This window comes from Haliotis cracherodii, unplaced genomic scaffold (genome assembly GCF_022045235.1).
Source record: "Haliotis cracherodii isolate W230 unplaced genomic scaffold, xgHalCrac1.p SCAF_22, whole genome shotgun sequence".
Classification (NCBI taxonomy): Eukaryota; Metazoa; Mollusca; class Gastropoda; order Lepetellida; family Haliotidae; genus Haliotis; species Haliotis cracherodii.
Genome location: NW_027266278.1, coordinates 10,214,009 through 10,232,222, shown reverse-complemented (window position 1 = coordinate 10,232,222; position 18,214 = coordinate 10,214,009). Strand labels below are relative to the sequence as shown.

At 39.1% G+C, this 18,214-nt stretch overlaps 1 protein-coding gene across 5 annotated transcripts in view; it reads left to right on the top strand.

Annotated features, from left to right (window-relative positions):
• Positions 1-18,214, top strand: part of LOC139471296 (E3 ubiquitin-protein ligase Midline-1-like) — a 46,343-nt gene that overhangs the window by 10,278 nt on the left and 17,851 nt on the right. For 2 of the 5 annotated variants that reach the window (XM_071253599.1, XM_071253600.1), the window contains exon 3: positions 6,229-6,311. The exons of 1 other annotated variant lie outside the window; for it this stretch is intronic. In XM_071253599.1, the coding sequence (XP_071109700.1) occupies positions 6,264-6,311 (48 nt within the window). In that variant the 5' untranslated portion in view covers positions 6,229-6,263. Of the gene's footprint in view, positions 1-6,067; positions 6,312-17,898; positions 17,984-18,214 lie in introns of those variants that run through there. 2 more of the 5 variants (XM_071253597.1, XM_071253601.1) reach the window with 2 other exon arrangements.

Below are 18,214 nucleotides of genomic sequence, written 5' to 3'. Positions count from 1 at the left end.
CAGTAAAATAAAATCCAAGCGTATCAAATACGCAACGAACATTACAGATACGCTACAAAAATAAAACTTGTGCGTATCATCAAAATATTGTGAAGTAACCCTGTGTATTCAATTAGCGAGTCAGCAACTTATTTTGAAATTATAAACAGGCATTCCGTCAACCTTGCCAAACTCAGCGATCATGATCATTTGCCATCACACTTTTTTGTGGAATTATCGTTGTATTTTTGAGTCCTATAAAGCTCTCTAACCCACATGACACCAGTTTGCAGGGACTAGATGAATAGTGTTGTTAAATATTTAACTTAAATACCCACATGTGTAAAAACTAGTGGGTTACAGAAATTTGAATACCCAGATAGAATTACTGATACCCAATGATTTTAAAATGCATGTGTAAAATACCCACAACACCAAAAGCTTATCTGGAGCTCTGGTTTTACCTTGAACTACAAATCTGGGGGTCCAGAGAACCCATGATTACTAATTTTGTGGGTCTGCCCAGGAAATATGAAGGTCTTGTGATGTAATGAAATGGTACAGTGTACGCTTCTGTAAGATTTAATAAATAATAAAAAGACTATATATTTTTTTGTCAAGAATTTTATACAATGAATATTATTGTATGTCCCTCAGTAGGCAATATATATTTTCTGCATCCATTCTTTAAATTTGTGAGTACTGGACACACATTCCTGCAACATGTAAAACCTGAATTTAACACAAAGTATGGAAAATATACATTATTTTGTGACAGTTGGATATTTCAAGCCCAGACAAATTCATTGGTAACATTATCAACATTTAGTGGTAAAATAACCAAAATTCTGTGGCTAAAATTCAAAATTCTGAGGGTAAATAATGTGGTAAAAACATAACAATGTCCCCCTCAAAATCAATAAAAACTCATTTTACTGAATCTCGAATCCTAATCCTAAACGAAATAATTCCACAAAATGTCATTATAAAGAGTTTTTATTTGATGAATTATGCTAATAAATATGCAGTGAGTCACAAAATCACTTTGAAATTTGGTATGTTTGAATCACATGTTGAGTGTCATTCAAGTGCAAAATTTGATAAATGTCCGCCGATGTGTCTTGCTGAGATTCCACTACCCACAGCTTATTTGTGTAACTGAATAAAACAATGTTCACATGTGCAGAATTTCGGTAATATGAGTTACAAATTAGCTATTGTGTTACTGAAATTTCTGGTCTATCACTTGATTGTCTGTGTTTGTACTGTTTGTTTGTTGTTTAACGCCGCACTCAGCAATGTTCCAGCAATATGACGGCAGCCTGTAAGTAATCGAGTGATTGACAACATGAGCATCGATCCACAAATGCTACAAATGGATATTTAACCTGTAAATAGACAAGGGGAAACAATGATGGTATCAAACTAGCTGACTTTGTTCGAAAAATGTACTTATATGAATATCACAGATGTTTTGTTTAACGAACAAAGATTTATAAGGTACTTTATTTGCCAGTCCACAGGGACTGGCAGTCACATGAATTACCGGTCCAAGCTAATTTTACCGGTAATTATGGGAACGCTGAAATTACTTGCACTTTCCCCCACAGTAGGGCTCCATTAGTTGTCTTCATATCTCGCCTAAAACAGCCTTGCTCCAAGGCTGTACTGAAAGATAAGTCCATGGATGTGTCGTAATTCTATCCTCCTAATAGACAAGTCTAGATACGTGGACAGTCAAAGGACTCCAGTTTCTAATAGGGACAACTTGTTCTTATTATTTGCATAATCTAGAAATTATTTTGAAACTAATTATTGCCTTAGGGACTTGTGCAAGTCTAAGTCACCCTTCACAACATGTATTCAAGAAATTGCAAGGGAGGTAAATCTGAACACATCTGATATTTAATGATGAACTGACTAACTTTAAATACAAGGTGTGTTTTGGACTAAGAAGAATGAAAAATTATCATTAACAGTATGCTTGTCATTTATTCCATCTAAGCATAATGTGTGGTCCAGCATTCATGTTCGTGATATCACAGAGTGGTCACAAAGTGATGTATTATTTGCTTGTGGTTCATGGACAATCGTGATACATCGATAGTTCAATCAGTTTCTCACTCATGCCTATGGCAACTGTTGCCTAAATGTAGTTTGGTAATGAAAACGTACTTTGCATACCTTGGACACAGATTATTATTAATCAATAAACACGGCAGTGCAGAATTTGGATTGCACCCAGATTATATTCCAGATCGGTGGCTGTTCTTTCTTGCAAATTGCACATTAGGGATAACAGAAACTAAATATTGTTAATGTTAATCCCATATGCATCAAGGTTTGACTGCATAAATGTTGGAAATAAATATTTATGTGGAACTGGATGTCGTAAATCAAAACCAAATAACAGCTGATCAATCTTATATTTACGATCATAGTTAAATTGTCATTTTGAATGAATAAGTTATAGTGTATGCTAAACACAAGGAGTTGTTATGCATGTATTGATTATGTGTAGCTCACAGGCAGGTCTTGTTCATCAGGATTCCAGATGGTTTCTTCAGTATGTACTCCCTCGGTCTTGTTTATTGAGTGAGTGAGTTGGGATTTAACGCCGCTTTTAACAGTATTCCAGTTATATCACACGTGTCAGCTTAATGTGGGAGGAAAGCACGAAGTGATGCAGGTCTCAGACGTTTACCACTTCGGTGAAACCCACGAGCACGGGTATGGTGCTGACAAACCTAGAAAGATAGAACCGGGATTCGAACCCATAATCATAGGTTTCTGGCGTGCCCAAGGAATGCAACTCTGCACTCTGCACGCCTTGGACGACAGGGCCATCTGTGCCCTCTTTGTTTATTGGGTATATTTAAACAGTGACAAGATTTTGGAAAAATATTCAGGATTCAGTTCAGTTTCATTCTGTTCATGTGCTTCCACGAGTGTGTCACATATCACATAAACTCACAGCAGTGATACCTGTTGAAGTCATGACACATAAGTGTTGGAGTGCTTTTGTGCAATAGATCACACTTTTTAATTTTAATTTTCACAGATTTATTCAAGCTTTTCCTCACAAGGTCGGTCGAAATAAATTTAATCATTTATTTATGTCAAAATCATTCTGACGTGGAGTTAAAACTGCAGCTGGCTTCTTGAATCACTGATTATGTATGATATTTTTTGTTGTATAAGAGATACCATATTACCAGCAGGAGACGTAATAAGAATAAATATTTTTATGTTTAAGTTATATATTCTTTTCCAGATGCTTTTCAGTAGGGGCGGTGGGTCCATGAAGCGAAAAAGAAATAATGTGTGGTCTAAATGTGGTAGTACTTGTTTGCATTATTGCAGACCCATGAAGATCCGGGGTAGAACAGGTCTTCAGCAACCCATGCTTGCCGTAAATGGCGACTTTGCTTGTCGTAAAAGGCGACAAACGGGATCGGGTGGTCAGGCTCGCTGACTTGGTTGATACATGTCATCGATCCCAATTGCGAGGATCGATGCTCATGATGCTGATCACTTGATTGTCTGGTCCAGACTCGATTGTTTACAGACCGCCGTCATATAGCTAGAATATTGCTGAGTGCGGCGTTAAACAACAAACCAACCCACCAACGCTGCAGTAGAGTTCATGTATACTTGATGCCTGTAGTCGATCTGCAGTTAGGATTTGTAAAGAAATAAAGGATAAAGCTGCCGTGCTACATTGGGTTACTTTAATTAGCACTGATAGGTGAAAGGATGGACATCGCAAGGGCAATAAAAGCCAGCTAGGTTATTAGCACCGACAAAGATCAACACAGATCTGGTTGAAAAGATAGTTGTTTTTATTGTAGCAAAATAACTTATTCAGAATAGTAATATGAATATCATATGCAAGTTTCGAGTTTAGGTGAATTTCAATTTCTAACCAAAATTCCTTTACGAAAATGCATTCTACTCAGAACAAACTTAGCATTAAGGCTTGCAGCAAGGTTTCTTTAAAATGAAATGTTATGTCTTGAATATCTTTTACAAGTAGTATGATGTCTTGCATGTTGTGTGCTAGTGTTTATTGATTTATGTTTGGTTAGATATCAGGCCTCAAAGTTTAATTTTTTACCAAGTAGCTATTTGACTACAAGTAATTTTTTCCAGGTAGACAGTGGTAAAATAAAAAAAGTCAAGCCAATATTGTAGGTAGCCAAAAGCATTTGAAATTATCTTTTATCAAATAACTATTATATGTACAAGTCATAGCACTAGTCTTTGAATTATATATTCGTGGAAACTGTTCGTGAAGTTTGTTATTTGTAACTCGAACAATGATGTGATTTATGTTACAAGATTATATAGGTATATCCCTGCTCATCCAATGAGCATTGTCAACTAAAATATAATACTAATTACATTAATATTCATGTACTTTGGTTCAGTGTCGACTTTAAGAGGAAGTATTTGTGAGTACAATTATTAGCAGATGTGTGTCTACTCATAGAAATAGAATTTAGTCGCCACAAGATATTTTTCAAGGTAGTCATTTGGCTACCTCTGAATTTTAGAGAGTAGACGAATTGAAATTCATGTCGCATTGGCCACCGTTTTAGTCGCAACTTTGAGGCCTCGATATAGTTAAAGTCACGCCACGTCGGAGCTGTGAAACATTATTGAGTGTGTGCAGCCAAAGGTCAGGATCACCTTGCTAACTCCTGGTGATTGCCTAACAGCAAGTCCCTGATCAAACAAGTTGATGTAGTGCTTTCAATTACCAGTAGGAACTAAGGTCAAACTTGTCCACATCACGCTTCTCAGATCCAGACAGCATGATTAATCTATGAGATTAAAAGTTGTTAAGTATGTTTTTGTGCCAGTGACAAAAATCATGCTTTATTTGGTGATAAAAGTGTCAAATTGTTTTGGTTAAAGGAAAGCATTAAATTTTGTGTAACATTGATTTAGATATATTATTTGCTTAGCTTAGCAAGTTATAGTATTACCTTGACCATTCAAGAATGATTAATATATTTGATTATAATTTGGCTTAGTAAAAAATAAATCATCCAAATGTTTGAAGAATTGGGATTTCAACCTAACACCATTTAATCTATAAACCATCCTGTGCCGATGGTAATTAGTCCGAGCCATTAAATATTTACATTTTAACATAGAACTTAGCAACCAATAACAATTAAGCCTGTGAACAGTGTAGTAGACCTCTTTTACTTCAAGTATTGATTTGTTCAGTCTTACCATGATGGAAAATGCTTACACACAAATAGATCTAAATGGATCAATTGATTGTGAATGGATGACAAATGTTTCCCAGGCACGACAGACTCTGCATGTGACATCGGATGTGTTATTGATTGGTTGGTGGTTGGTCCATACTTTTGCTGATGAAATGATTTGGTGCCGTCCTTGTCATTAATTTTTCAATTCTCACATCTGAGGTGTAAAGGTCTGATCTGTGTGAGCTGAGCAGGGTCCCATTCAAAGATTCATTGGAGGGAAGATAGATATATGTGTGGTTAAAGAACGTGTTCTGTGAGCTGAAACGTGGGATGGATTATGTTTGTGAGGATATGATTTGTTGGGATGATAAGCATTATTTGAGCGGGTTGGTTGTCCTGAGAACCTACAGATATATGGAGGTCATGACGGATTGATGCTCAGGAGGGAGTCAGCCAAGGCGGATGTGTTTGCCCCTTGTTTTTAATGAATTGTGATCGATTTTGTGGAATTGGACTGTGCGTTCAATTATTGTGTGGACAGTGTGCATTAAAATATAGGAATCAAATATAAAACCACTTGATATTACAAAATGTATGAAATTCCCTCAGGAGATGAAGTTGTTTGCATCACAAAGTCAGTTTAATATAACATAAATTCTGTAGATATTATCTCGGTGCAGACACATTTATGTGATTTATTGATTGCATGGGGACACAAATATTGATCAAACAGAATCAAGTCAGGTGTTATCCTTTTCCATTAACATGACAATATGTGTAGGTTGTATTGACTTTTGATATTGATGGAACCATTTCAAGATAGCTGGAGGGCACCACATATGTCATACCAAACTGAACTTGTCAAGAATTGATGCTGATTGAGGCAACTGCTATTAAGGTACAATGTGGATGATGCCAATATGAACTGTTAAGCTCATTAAAGATGTGTGCTGATTGAAGCAGCTGTTGTCACTGTTCCTCTGCTCCATGGCAGCACCGACTTACATGTATCATTTATGGAAAGTGTGGCGGACTGAGGCATTGCCGTTGCAATACACAATGGACCTGCTGGACTCTCCCCACAGACACAGGTCCTCCCTCATCTCCGTAAGTATCTTCACATTGCCAGCTACTCTTAGAGGCTTCACTGCTACAAATTTGATAACAATTGCGAAAATGCTTTTGTCAGAGCTGGGGAAGTAGATCTATGCGAGCAGTATATAGAATAGGTAGTTTGTTTTATTTGTTTCCTCAGTAGTTCATGTTTTAACACTTAGCCATTTTTTAATATTTCCTTTGCATCGGTTTTCATCATTTCTGATCTTTATGTGTCATGTTATTTTAATTTTATGGCATATGGTAACAGAATTAGGCAGAATTGGTACCCGATTTTTGTCTCCCCATGGGAATTCCTTGGGATAGAATAGATGCCAGATTTCACCAAGGTTAGTCTCCCTGTGGCTTTCCCAGGATAAAAAAGATCACCAATACTCCATGCTTGTTTCCCAATAGTGACTGCAGGTGGGGTCCTAGGGTTGGTTGGTTTGTTGTTTAACGCCACACTCAGCAATATTCCAGCTATATGATGGCAGTCTGTAAATAATCAAGTCTGGACCCGACACACCCACTGATCAATATCATGAGCATCGACCCACGCAAATGGGATGGATGACATGCATCAAGGAAGTCAGCGAACCTGACCACCCGATCCTGTTAGTCGCCTCTTAAGACAAGCATAATCACGTTTTGCGGCAAGCATGTGTTGCTGAAGACCAATTCTAACCCGGATTTTCACGGGTCCCTTATGATGGAATAGGTCACCACCACCCTATGCTTGTCTACCTTGGGGATTCCAGGGCAGAATTGGTTCCCAGTATTCTTTGCTTGTCTCCTCATGCTTGTCTCCTCATGCTTGTCTCCTCATGCATGTCTGTCGTGGCCTTTGAAGTTTCCCTGGGGCAGTATACATCCTCAGTGGGAGTCTGTGAGATAAGTTCTTCTGTCCTGTGGTTCCCACAGGGAGAGAATCACTGGCTACTGGGCACCTATTCTATCCTGGATTCCAACAGGGAGACAAGCATGGGGTACTGGAGACCCGTTCTAACTTTGAATGTAAACAGGGAGAGAATCAATGGGTACTTTGGGAACTATTCCAATTTGGATTCCAACAGGGAGACATGCATGGGGGACCCTACTAATCTGGAATCCAAACAGGGAGAGAATTAATGGGTACTTCGGGACCTATTCTACTTTGGATTCCCCACAGGGTGAGAAGTAATGGGGGAACCTTGTCTATCCTTGAACCCCCAAACGGAGAAAAGCATGGGGTACTGGGGACCAATGTTAGGACTTGGCATATTGTGTGTCATCATATCCATCATAGATGTTTGAGTATTTAAAAATTTCAGTGATTTTCTGGAATATTTCTGATTTCAACATTGAACACTTTGACCTCACTCACTCACTCATGGCTGTGAAATCCAGAAAGTAGTTAGTGTGTTGTTGATGAACGTTGTCATGTGGTATATTGACTGTACACACATTGGCACATCCACTCTTGTTCAGTATAGACATCAGTGGGTCATATATCATTGTGGACACAACAAGCATAAGTATTCCTATATATTATCTGGCTGTGCACACAGACAGTAATTCGTGCCAGCTTGGTGGGGGTTCATCGCTTGGTTATTTACACTTCTTTGTTTGTGTTTCTTGAGTGATTTGCCATATGACACCCTCGACTACCATTTGTATGGTGTCACTTTTTTATATTGACTTTTCCCACCCTTGTTGTTATTCCCTGCTCAAACAAAGTTTTGCAGGGGATGACTGGAAACAGGCTATAGTATGTCGTGTCTTCAGAGCGTAACTCATTACCCGTTACTATTTTGTGAAACTTTGTATACACATCAGGCTTGTGCTGAACTGGTGCCTTTGTCATTCTGGAATTAACTAAATATTGCATTTTCAAGGAAACAAGTAGGACTTGGGTTCAATGAGGGTTTGTTTCTAGAACTGTTCAAGGGGGCACAGGTGGCCCTGTCGTCTAAGGCGCTGCGATTTGCCGTGCAGAGTTGCGTCCCTTGGGCACGCCAGAAACCTATGATTGTGGGTTCGAATCCCGGTTCGCCCTGATTATGTTTCTAGGTTTGTTAGCACTATACCCATGCTCGTGGGTTTCACGGAAGTGGTAAACATCTGAGACCTGCATCAATTCGGGCTTTCCCCCCACATTAAGCTGACACACCGTGATTCAGTGGTCAGACTTGGTGACTTGGTTGATTGTATGACATCATGTTGACAGCATGGGACTTTGATGGAAATATCAAACTTGTCTGGTTCATACTCAGTTATTTTTCTAATAGCTAGAATATTGCTTAGTGCAGTGTTAATTAACAAAGACACTTAATCAGACTGGTGAGGCATATTGACAACTTTGTTTTCATTTTCGATTACAACTCACTGATGGTCAGGAATAAGTAACAGATTACAGTGAGTGTGGTTTAATGTCACTTTGAACAGTATCACGTGGATCACTTTTGTCAGTATGTGCAGGTCTTAGACCTAGAAACATAATCAGGTTGAATATGGGTTTCAAACCCATGACCGGTTTCTGGCACTCCTAAGGGATGTAATTATGGACAGGCTGTCGACAGAAACCTTGCTCATGAGACACCTTTAGTTTGGAAACCTTGCACAAGACAAGCCCTTAGTTCAGACACCTTGCTCAAGACAAGCCCTTAGTTCAGATGTAGCTCAACACCAGCCCTTAGTTCAGACACCTTGCTCACGACAAGCCCTTAGTTCAGACACCTTGTGCAAGACAAGTCCTTAGTTCAGACACCTTGTGCAAGACAAGTCCTTAGTTCAGACACCTTTCTCAAGACAAGCCCCTAGTTCAGACACCTTTCTCAAGACAAGCCCCTAGTTCAGACACCTTTCTCAAGACAAGCCCCTAGTTCAGACACCTTTCTCAAGACAAGCCCCTAGTTCAGACACCTTTCTCAAGACAAGCCCCAAGTTCAGACACCTTTCTCAAGACAAGCCCCTAGTTCAGACACCTTTCTCAAGACAAGCTCTTAGTTCAGACACCTTGCTCAAGTCGAGCCCTTAGTTCAGAAACCCTGTGGAAGACAAGCCCATAGTTCCGACGTCTTGCTCAAGAAAAGCCCTCAGTTTGGAAACTAACCTGAAATCAACCAGACAATATTTATCTATTTTTTATATTCCCCCCAAAACTGTGTAAACCAAGAAATTCAATTGGTCTGGCCTCATAAAAAAGATCACATGCAATTTTTGTTTGATTTGTGCAGGCAGTTCAACTTATCACTTCAAGTTGTGCAGCTTATCAGAAGCAATAAACAATCCTGACCTAATAAATATATTTCAAAACATGTCGTGCTTAAAAAACAGTGTACTCCAAATAATAGTTCTGTCAATTCCAAGGAAGTGTGTACCAAATAAACAATTTGGGTGACCCCCAGTCGACACGCTCCTCCCTCACAGGCCCGGGTTTCCAAGTGGCTTGTTTGTGTACCTTTCCAGTTAACAATAGACCGTTATACCACCTTGGCGAAAACCAAGAGCTTGATTACTTGGGGAGTTTTCACTGATGAGAGGCGGGTCCAGATAAACCTGTTGAGAAAGTCTGTGATCGGGTGTAATGTGTGCAGGTAGACGGTGGGCAACGGTGTAGTGTTGGACTTGATGTTCAAGTGCTGTTGTGTGGCTTTGTGTTAGAACAGCATGAAGGAGAAGTGAGGTCAGTATTGTGGAATATTTAGCAGCAGGTGGGAGTGTTAGTTTGTGATTGTGATCTGAATTCTGTGTGGATTTGTTCAGGTCAGGTCATGTCACGGTAAGACTTGTCCAAGGTTGATGTGTTCTGGTATTGGTCATTAATTAGGATGTGAAACGTTTTGTGTACAGATTTATTTTCTTTCATAAGATTATTCTGGGGTTTTCTTATATGTACCACAGTCTTGGTTTGACTGTGCCAGATCTAAACCTTCTAATGTGAACATTTTCTGAAGTGGAATTATACTACACCTATCCCCATGCTTGTTAATGTGGATGTCTGGCTTTTGTAGATAGTTTCACCTCTATACATAAAGGTGAGATGATAGCAGTGTGATTTTAAGTTTAAACTAGTTCACCTTGATACAATATGTTCTGTTAGACTGGAGCCCACTGTAGCTGTAGGTAGTTCTGCTTCCTGTGACCACAGTCTTGACCATCTATATAATCACAAATGGAAAACACTCTGTTCTGGACCAGTAATTGGTTAATCAGGAAATATGTGAATCTGGTGGATTTTACCGAGTGTATTACCATCTAGAATTTTAACAGGGTTTCACGTTACAGAGAAAGATCAGCTATTAATCAAACACAAGGAATTATGGATTACCTGTCTGACTGAATGAAATTGCTATTAGTCCTGAGTCTATGGCTAAGGACTTTTATTGTTCGTTCTCAAGGCACAGATAATCCTTTATTCTGAGATTTGAGAATTCTTTTCTACACTGTTGATCAGTTCTTGATTTAGCAATATAAACCATGCACTACTGCAACGTATTATTCAAAAATGCAACCTAATATTTATGTCTTTATGCCCAAAGTACATATAAAACATTTCAATATTTGTGTCTGACTAACCCTTCCTAAATCTTGTCCACACAACATAGTTCTGTGAACACACTCAGTACCTCTAGGCTCTAATTTAGCATACCACATTACTAGTTCCTGTGTTGTGTGTAATTTATGATACATGACAGTCATCAGAGATCTGAGATTGTACTTACTGTATTTGACGTAATAAGTGCTCCGCTCTAATAAGCGCCCACGGCGATATTTTCTATTATATTGGCTAGTGAACAATCCCAATTGGCACCCCTTCCGATTGATCAATGTACACAAGACTTATTTTTTTGCGAATAATACGCACATGTGTGTTATATGCACCCTTAATTATGGGCAATTAAATTCTGGAAAAATATATCTGTCGTGCATAAACATTTCAGTCTGTCAGCATAAACCATGCAATTTATCTTTCAAGTCTTTTTTTTTCACCAAAATAATATTCTAATAAGAGCCCCCTATTTCTGGGTGCTTATTACTTCGAATACGGTATTAGACAAGTTTATTCTTCTATGTTTCAATTTCGAAAAATTTATGGGACCAGGGTGCAACCTGGTTTTGTGTGATTCAACTAGTTTGTCGTATCAACATGCACCTGGTGCAAGTTAAATCAAGTTCCTTAAATAGAGCCCCACTGATATAAGTTTGGTATATTGCTGACTGGCACAAAATATCATTCACTCACTCCCATGAATTTACCTGCATCGAGTGTGAGCTGTCAGCAATCACATACTAAATCATGTCCATCGTTGCTACATCACCTTATCTTTGGTTTATGTTCCTGTTTCAAAAGACAGAAATGTTTCGGGTTAGGTATTTGTGTATGATTTAGTAGGGAATCAACTGTGAAGAGTCCTCATCTCTGGAAGCATAGCGCCAGGATTTGTCTTGGATTCCAGACAATGTGCCCTTGCCAGAAAATTTGGGAAAATATCAGTATTTTATTAAAAGAACTAATTTTATTTATTATTCATACTTCTGTGATGCAAGATGTATTTTAACTTCACCTTCAATATTAAGTATTACAGCCGCTTCTCACATATTGGTCCTATTATCAGTGGAATACAAGTCACGTCGATAAACACTGGCCACACATTTTTTTTTTTTCCGTTTCACAGGCCCACTGCCCCTACTGAAAAGCAGCTGGTAAAGGAATAAATTTATCATAATTTTTTTTTTTATTATATCTCCCACTAGTAATATAGACCCTCTAATACAATATAAAATGTTATATATAAATTCCATGTCTACATCACTGTCATTGATTCAAGAAGCCAGCTGCAGTTTTAACTCCATGGCAGAATGACATTCATATAAATACATAATATGTATTTTTATTTTTAAATTTTTATTTCAACAGACCTTGTGTCGAAAAGCTGGAATAAATCCGTGAAACATAAAATTAGTGAGTGAGTGAGTATGGTTTTACGCCGCTTTTAGCAATATTCCAGCAACATCACGGCGGGGGACACCAGAAATGGGCTTCACACATTGTACCCATGTCGGGAATCGAACCCGGGTCTTCGGCCTGGCGAGCGAACGCTTAAACCACTAGGCTACCCGACCGCCCCGAAACATAAAATTAAAACTGTGTGATCTTATAACTAAAATTTGAGTTGGGAATTTAATAATTTCAATTGGGGAAGTTTTACAGTCATATCTTGCTGACTGGGGCTGAAAGTCGTTCTCTGAGCAAGTCTTAGTCTAAAGCTACTTCCCTATCGCCAGTATCTCAGTATAGATTTCCCCACTGCAGGAGTACAGGTAGGCTAGCCAGTGAGCCGCGTAATGTGCATGAACCTGTACGTAACAATCAATCACTGACTCGGCTCTGTCTTTGTGGACCTGTAAAAGTATTTACCCAGCGTTTACACTGACTGAATGAGTTCTTTTCACTGCTACCCGGTCCTACTTGTAAATGGGAGATAACCAGTCAGATAAATGATCCGGGGGCATCTCAAAATGTAGGAATCGATTTATAAGTTAAAAGGTAGTTAATTCTTCTAGACATACGAAATAGTTGATTTGTGCTATGCAATGTCTATACTTTCGAGGCTATTTGGGGGGGGGGGGGGTGTCAAGTTATATTTTTCTTTTGAAAAGGGAGAATTTAAATTTTAGTGGTTGTTTTTAGACTCATGAACTAGATTTTTTTATCAACAACCAATACAAAGAACTCTTCTGAATGAGAGTAGATCTTAAATCAAACTTACAATCTTACTTTTACTTATATTTTTATTGAATGGTGAGTGGAACTGGGGATTGACGACACATTAAAAAGTATTGCTTTATGATCACTGTGAGTGAGTGAGTGAGTGTGGTTTTACGCCGCTTTTAGCAATATTCCAGCAATATCACGGCGGGGGACACCAGAAATGGGCTTCACACATTGTACCCAATGTCGGGAATCAAACCCGGGTCTCCGGCGTGACGAGCGAACGCTTTAACCACTAGGCTACCAGACCGCCCCTGATCACTGTGACATTCACACATTGTACCCATTTCAGGAATCGAACCCGGATCCTTGGCTTGACAAGCGAATTCTTAAGCCACAAGGCAAGCTGACATTCATAAATTGTCTTCCTTATGTGTATCACTTCTAAATCTCTTTCAAAGTCTTCATTATAATTTCATTATAAAGAATCTGCAAAATTTTGAGATGTCAGCTAAATACTGCAGCAGTAGCTGGAATCACAATCATTTATTTTAATTTTGACAGTTATGATATGCCCCCTAGATCTGATTCCCGCCTGGAGTGTTGTATGGTAATGGTGTTACCCATGTCTGGTGTGGACTGTAATTGAGGAATTAGTTGTTAATAGGAGAGTTAAGTATGCTTGAAGCCCAGACTTTGTTATATTTGGGCTCTAGAACTCATTTACCTGAGCCTTGCCCCAGGGCAGGGAAACAGGAGGGGGTGCAGTACTTGAGACTTGTGTACCCAGATATTGCATTCATATGATGAGATTATTATACAATTTACATTACAAACAAACTGAATATATGTGACTTGAAATGAATTGTATATTAATATTTGTATATTTTGTTGTGATTGTTAAATGGTTGCTCCCTCACCAGTTTGTTAAATGGTTGCTCCCTCCCCAGATTGTTAAATGGTTGCTCCCTCACCAGATTGTTAAATGGTTGCTCCCTCACCAGATTGTTAAATGGTTGCTCCCTCGCCAGATTGTTAAATGGTTGCTCCCTCGCCAGATTGTTAAATGGTTGCTCCCTCACCAGATTGTTAAATGGTTGCTCCCTCACCAGATTGTTTAATGGTTGCTCCCTCACCAGATTATTAAATGGTTGCTCCCTCACCAGATTGTTAAATGGTTGCTCCCTCACCACATTGTTAAAAAGTTGCTCCCTCACCAGATTGTTAAAAAGTTGCTCCCTCACCAGACTGTCAAATGGTTGCTCCCTCACCAGATTGTTAAATGGTTGCTCCCTCACCAGATTGTCAAATGGTTGCTCCCTCACCAGATTGTTAAATGGTTGCTCGCTCCCCAGATTGTTAAATGGTTGCTCCCTCACCAGCTGGTTAAATGGTTGCTCCCTCACCAGATTGTTTAATGGTTGCTCCCTCACCAGATTGTTTAATGGTTGCTCCCTCACCAGATTATTAAATGGTTGCTCCCTCACCAGATTGTTAAATGGTTGCTCCCTCACCAGATTGTTAAAAAGTTGCTCCCTCACCAGACTGTCAAATGGTTGCTCCCTCACCAGATTGTCAAATGGTTGCTCCCTCACCAGATTGTTAAATGGTTGCTCCCTCACCAGATTGTTAAATGGTTGCTCCCTTACTAGATTGTTAAATGGTTGCTCCCTCACCAGATTGTTTAATGGTTGCTCCCTCACCAGATTGTTAAAAGGTTGCTCCCTCACCAGATTGTTAAATGGTTGCTTCCCCGCCAGATTGTTAAATGATTGACCACCTCCGCGGTGTAGTAGAGAGTAGAAGGTCTTCTTCAAATTCCTTGGCCACTTCATAAAAGGCATTAACATATGGTACTTGTTGTTACCCTGCCTGGTGTGCGGCATTATGGGGATAAAACAAGGACTGGTCAACTCGTGTCTGGGTGAGGTATCCCTGTACAACTGCTGCATGGTATCTGAGTGAGTGAGTCAGTCAGTAAGGTTTAACGCCGCTTTTAGCAATATTCCAGCAATATCACGGCGGGGGACACCAGAAATGGGCTTCACACATGGTATCTGATGGGCCTGGCACTATAAACAAACCAGTGTAAGTCTAGACTGATATACATGCACTCATTCACACACACATGCACGTCGCATTATAAGTGCAATAATTTTTAACGCCATGTTAAACCCCATTTCACCTCACCTCACCTGATGTGATTGACAACACAGGACTATGTCACGCTTACAGACTGTAGTACAGTACGCAGTATTAACACAGGACCAATAAACAAGCTAACAGTCTGTTGTAAATCATGTGGCATTATGTATTAGCAGTGAGACGTATACGATAAAGTAATTAATGGCTTTCTAATGAGAAAAACATATTGACACAACCAATAGTTGTATCAATGGTGTGGAGTTTCTCAACAGTACTGGAAGACATTGAGTAAATTGTTACAGGAACTCAATTGTTGTCAGTGTTGGCAGATGTGTGATGTCATGGGTATAGACCCGTGAAGATTCGTGATAGAGTAGGTCTTCAGCAACCCATGCTTGCCGTAAAAGGCAACTATGCTTGTCGTAAAAGGCAACTAACGGGATCGGGTGGTCGGGCTCGCTGACTTGGTTGATGCATGTCATCGATCCCGATTGTGTGGATCGATGCTCATGGTATTCATCACTGGTTTGTCTGGTTCAGACTCGATTATTTACAGACCGCCGTCATATAGCTGGAATATTACTGAGTGCAGCGTTAAACAACCAACCAACCAACTTTGTTTCAGTAGACAAAAATAATAGCATATAGATTAAGGAAGAGAATTTATGGTTGTCATCTTCTTTAGTGTGAGTAACACATCGTGTCAGAGTATATACTTACTCCTTGATCAGGTGACTCTTCATCATTTAGGAGATGGAGTAAGTATATACTCTGATACATTGTATCCCTCATAATAAATAAGTCCATAAATTCTCTTCCTTATGAGTAGCACTTTCAATGCCATTCAAAGACACAGCATATAGAATAGTTATGTGGCTATTATTGGTTGGTTGGTTTGTTGTTTAACGCCGCACTCAGCAATATTCCAGCTATATGACGACGGTCTGTAAATATCGAGTCTGGACCAGACAATCCAATGATTGATATCATGAGCATCGATCCACGTAATTGGGATCGACGACATGTATCAACCAAGTCAGGGAGTCTGACCACCCGATCCCATTGATCCCTTTTACGACAAGCATGGGTTGCTGAAGACCTATTCTACCCCGGAATCTTCACGGGTCTATCTGGCTATTAGGACAATCATAATCACTTATGAATTTTCAAAACTTCACATGTTTATAACTGCTTGACGAATAGAGAATCTTTGCAAAAATGCATTAATACAGGAGGAAAAAACAGGAAAAGTTTAAAAAAGTAAAATTGGATACTTTTGTGCAAAGTTTTTTTGTTTTGTACAAACACATGATGATGTTTTCTATAGACTGTAATACTAGTCTATACAAGATACTAATTTCTGTCAACTCAGTGAGAATTATTTTGTTTTCTGTGATGTTAAGTGTAGTGGCGTCTCACAGTTACAAGCCATCATGGGAGTGACTTAGTGAGTGAGTGAGTTCAGATCTAACGTCACATCAGCATTGTTTCAGCCAAAGACAGGAACAACATATGAAATTAAACAGAACATCATCAAAAGTTCTAAACTTCAGGGCAAGAGAAAGTCACATCACCCCATGTTTGGTGGTTAAGTATGAAACATCAACAAGAAAAGATAATACGATGGATTTGAAATCAATATAATGGGCGATACTAACATGCATCATATCAATGGCCATCTCACAACAGGTCAGCCTAGTAACATTTTGATAATGTTTGAAATTTTTGGGTCAAATCCAGTTTGCATGTGTACATTTTCTTTAACCTGCCAATATATTGTAAAGAAATTACATGACACAGAGACTATTGTTACATTACTTTTTGTGAAATGTACCTCCTCTGTGGTCTAGTGGTTGAGCACCTGCCAGGAGAGTGGAAGTTCAAGGGTTTGATCCCCGGCCGCGTCATACCAAAAGACATTAAAAGATGGTACTTGTTGTTACCCTGTCTGGCACTCAGCATAAAGGGGCTAAAAGAAGGACTGCCGGCTCAGAGTCAGTATATTGTGTCTGAGTTGGGTATTCATGTTAAACTGCGGCATGGTACCTCAGTGAGCTAGCTCTATAAATCAGCATCAGTCCGGACTAGAACAAGCAGCCACACACACATGCATGTACGTTTCTTAATAAGTGCAATAATCTTGGACGTGATGTTAAACCCCATTTCACCTCACGTCACCTTTTGTGAAATGTATCAAGTTTCATTCTCAATTTTTATCTATAATTCTAATCATGTCATTGACCAGCTGCTATAGTATTGTATATCCTGTTTGTATAAATGAAAGAGTAGAGTGAGTTTCATTGGTAGATTACAGGCGTTGAATGAACAGTGACATGTCCTGTATAACCCAACACACACTAACGAAATGAGCCACTGTGGTGTGAGTTTCATTGGTAGATTACAGGTGGTGAATTAACAATGCTGTGTCTCCCTAGTGAATAAATAAGCTTATATCCACTCCCCAGTCATTGAGAGCAGGGTGCTGGCTTACACAGCTGAATGCATTAGCAAGAACTCCATAGAAATCACAAGGCTCCATTACTCCATTGAACACATTATAATGACATTCCTACGAAGCATGTACATTTCACTACAGTGCTCGGGCAAATCCAATCTATTTCAATGAGTTCATATCGAAATCTATTCTGAGTTCATGTGGTAAATTTGTCGAGTGTGATTCTGGATATTATACAATGTTAATTCACTGTGATATCGGCATGGCTGAATCCCCTGTGTTGAAATGGATTACGTTTGACATGGACGGAACAGCATTGTGGGAGGGTGACATTTGAAATTGATTACTTGAAGTGACAGGCACACAATGCTACAAATGGTGTTGAAGGTAAGATGTACTCAGACACAGGACTGTTTGTGTGACGGTGTTGTACCGATACCGTAAGTTGGGTAGAGACACTGTCAGAGAGTGCTGCAATACTTAGTGTGATTGATGAAGATTATTACGTGTGTGTGTTTCTATATTGTACATATTAGGGCTCTGTAATACATGAAATTTTATTGTGATACTAGATCTCAATTGTGATAGATAATTATTGCAATATATTGCCATTAATAT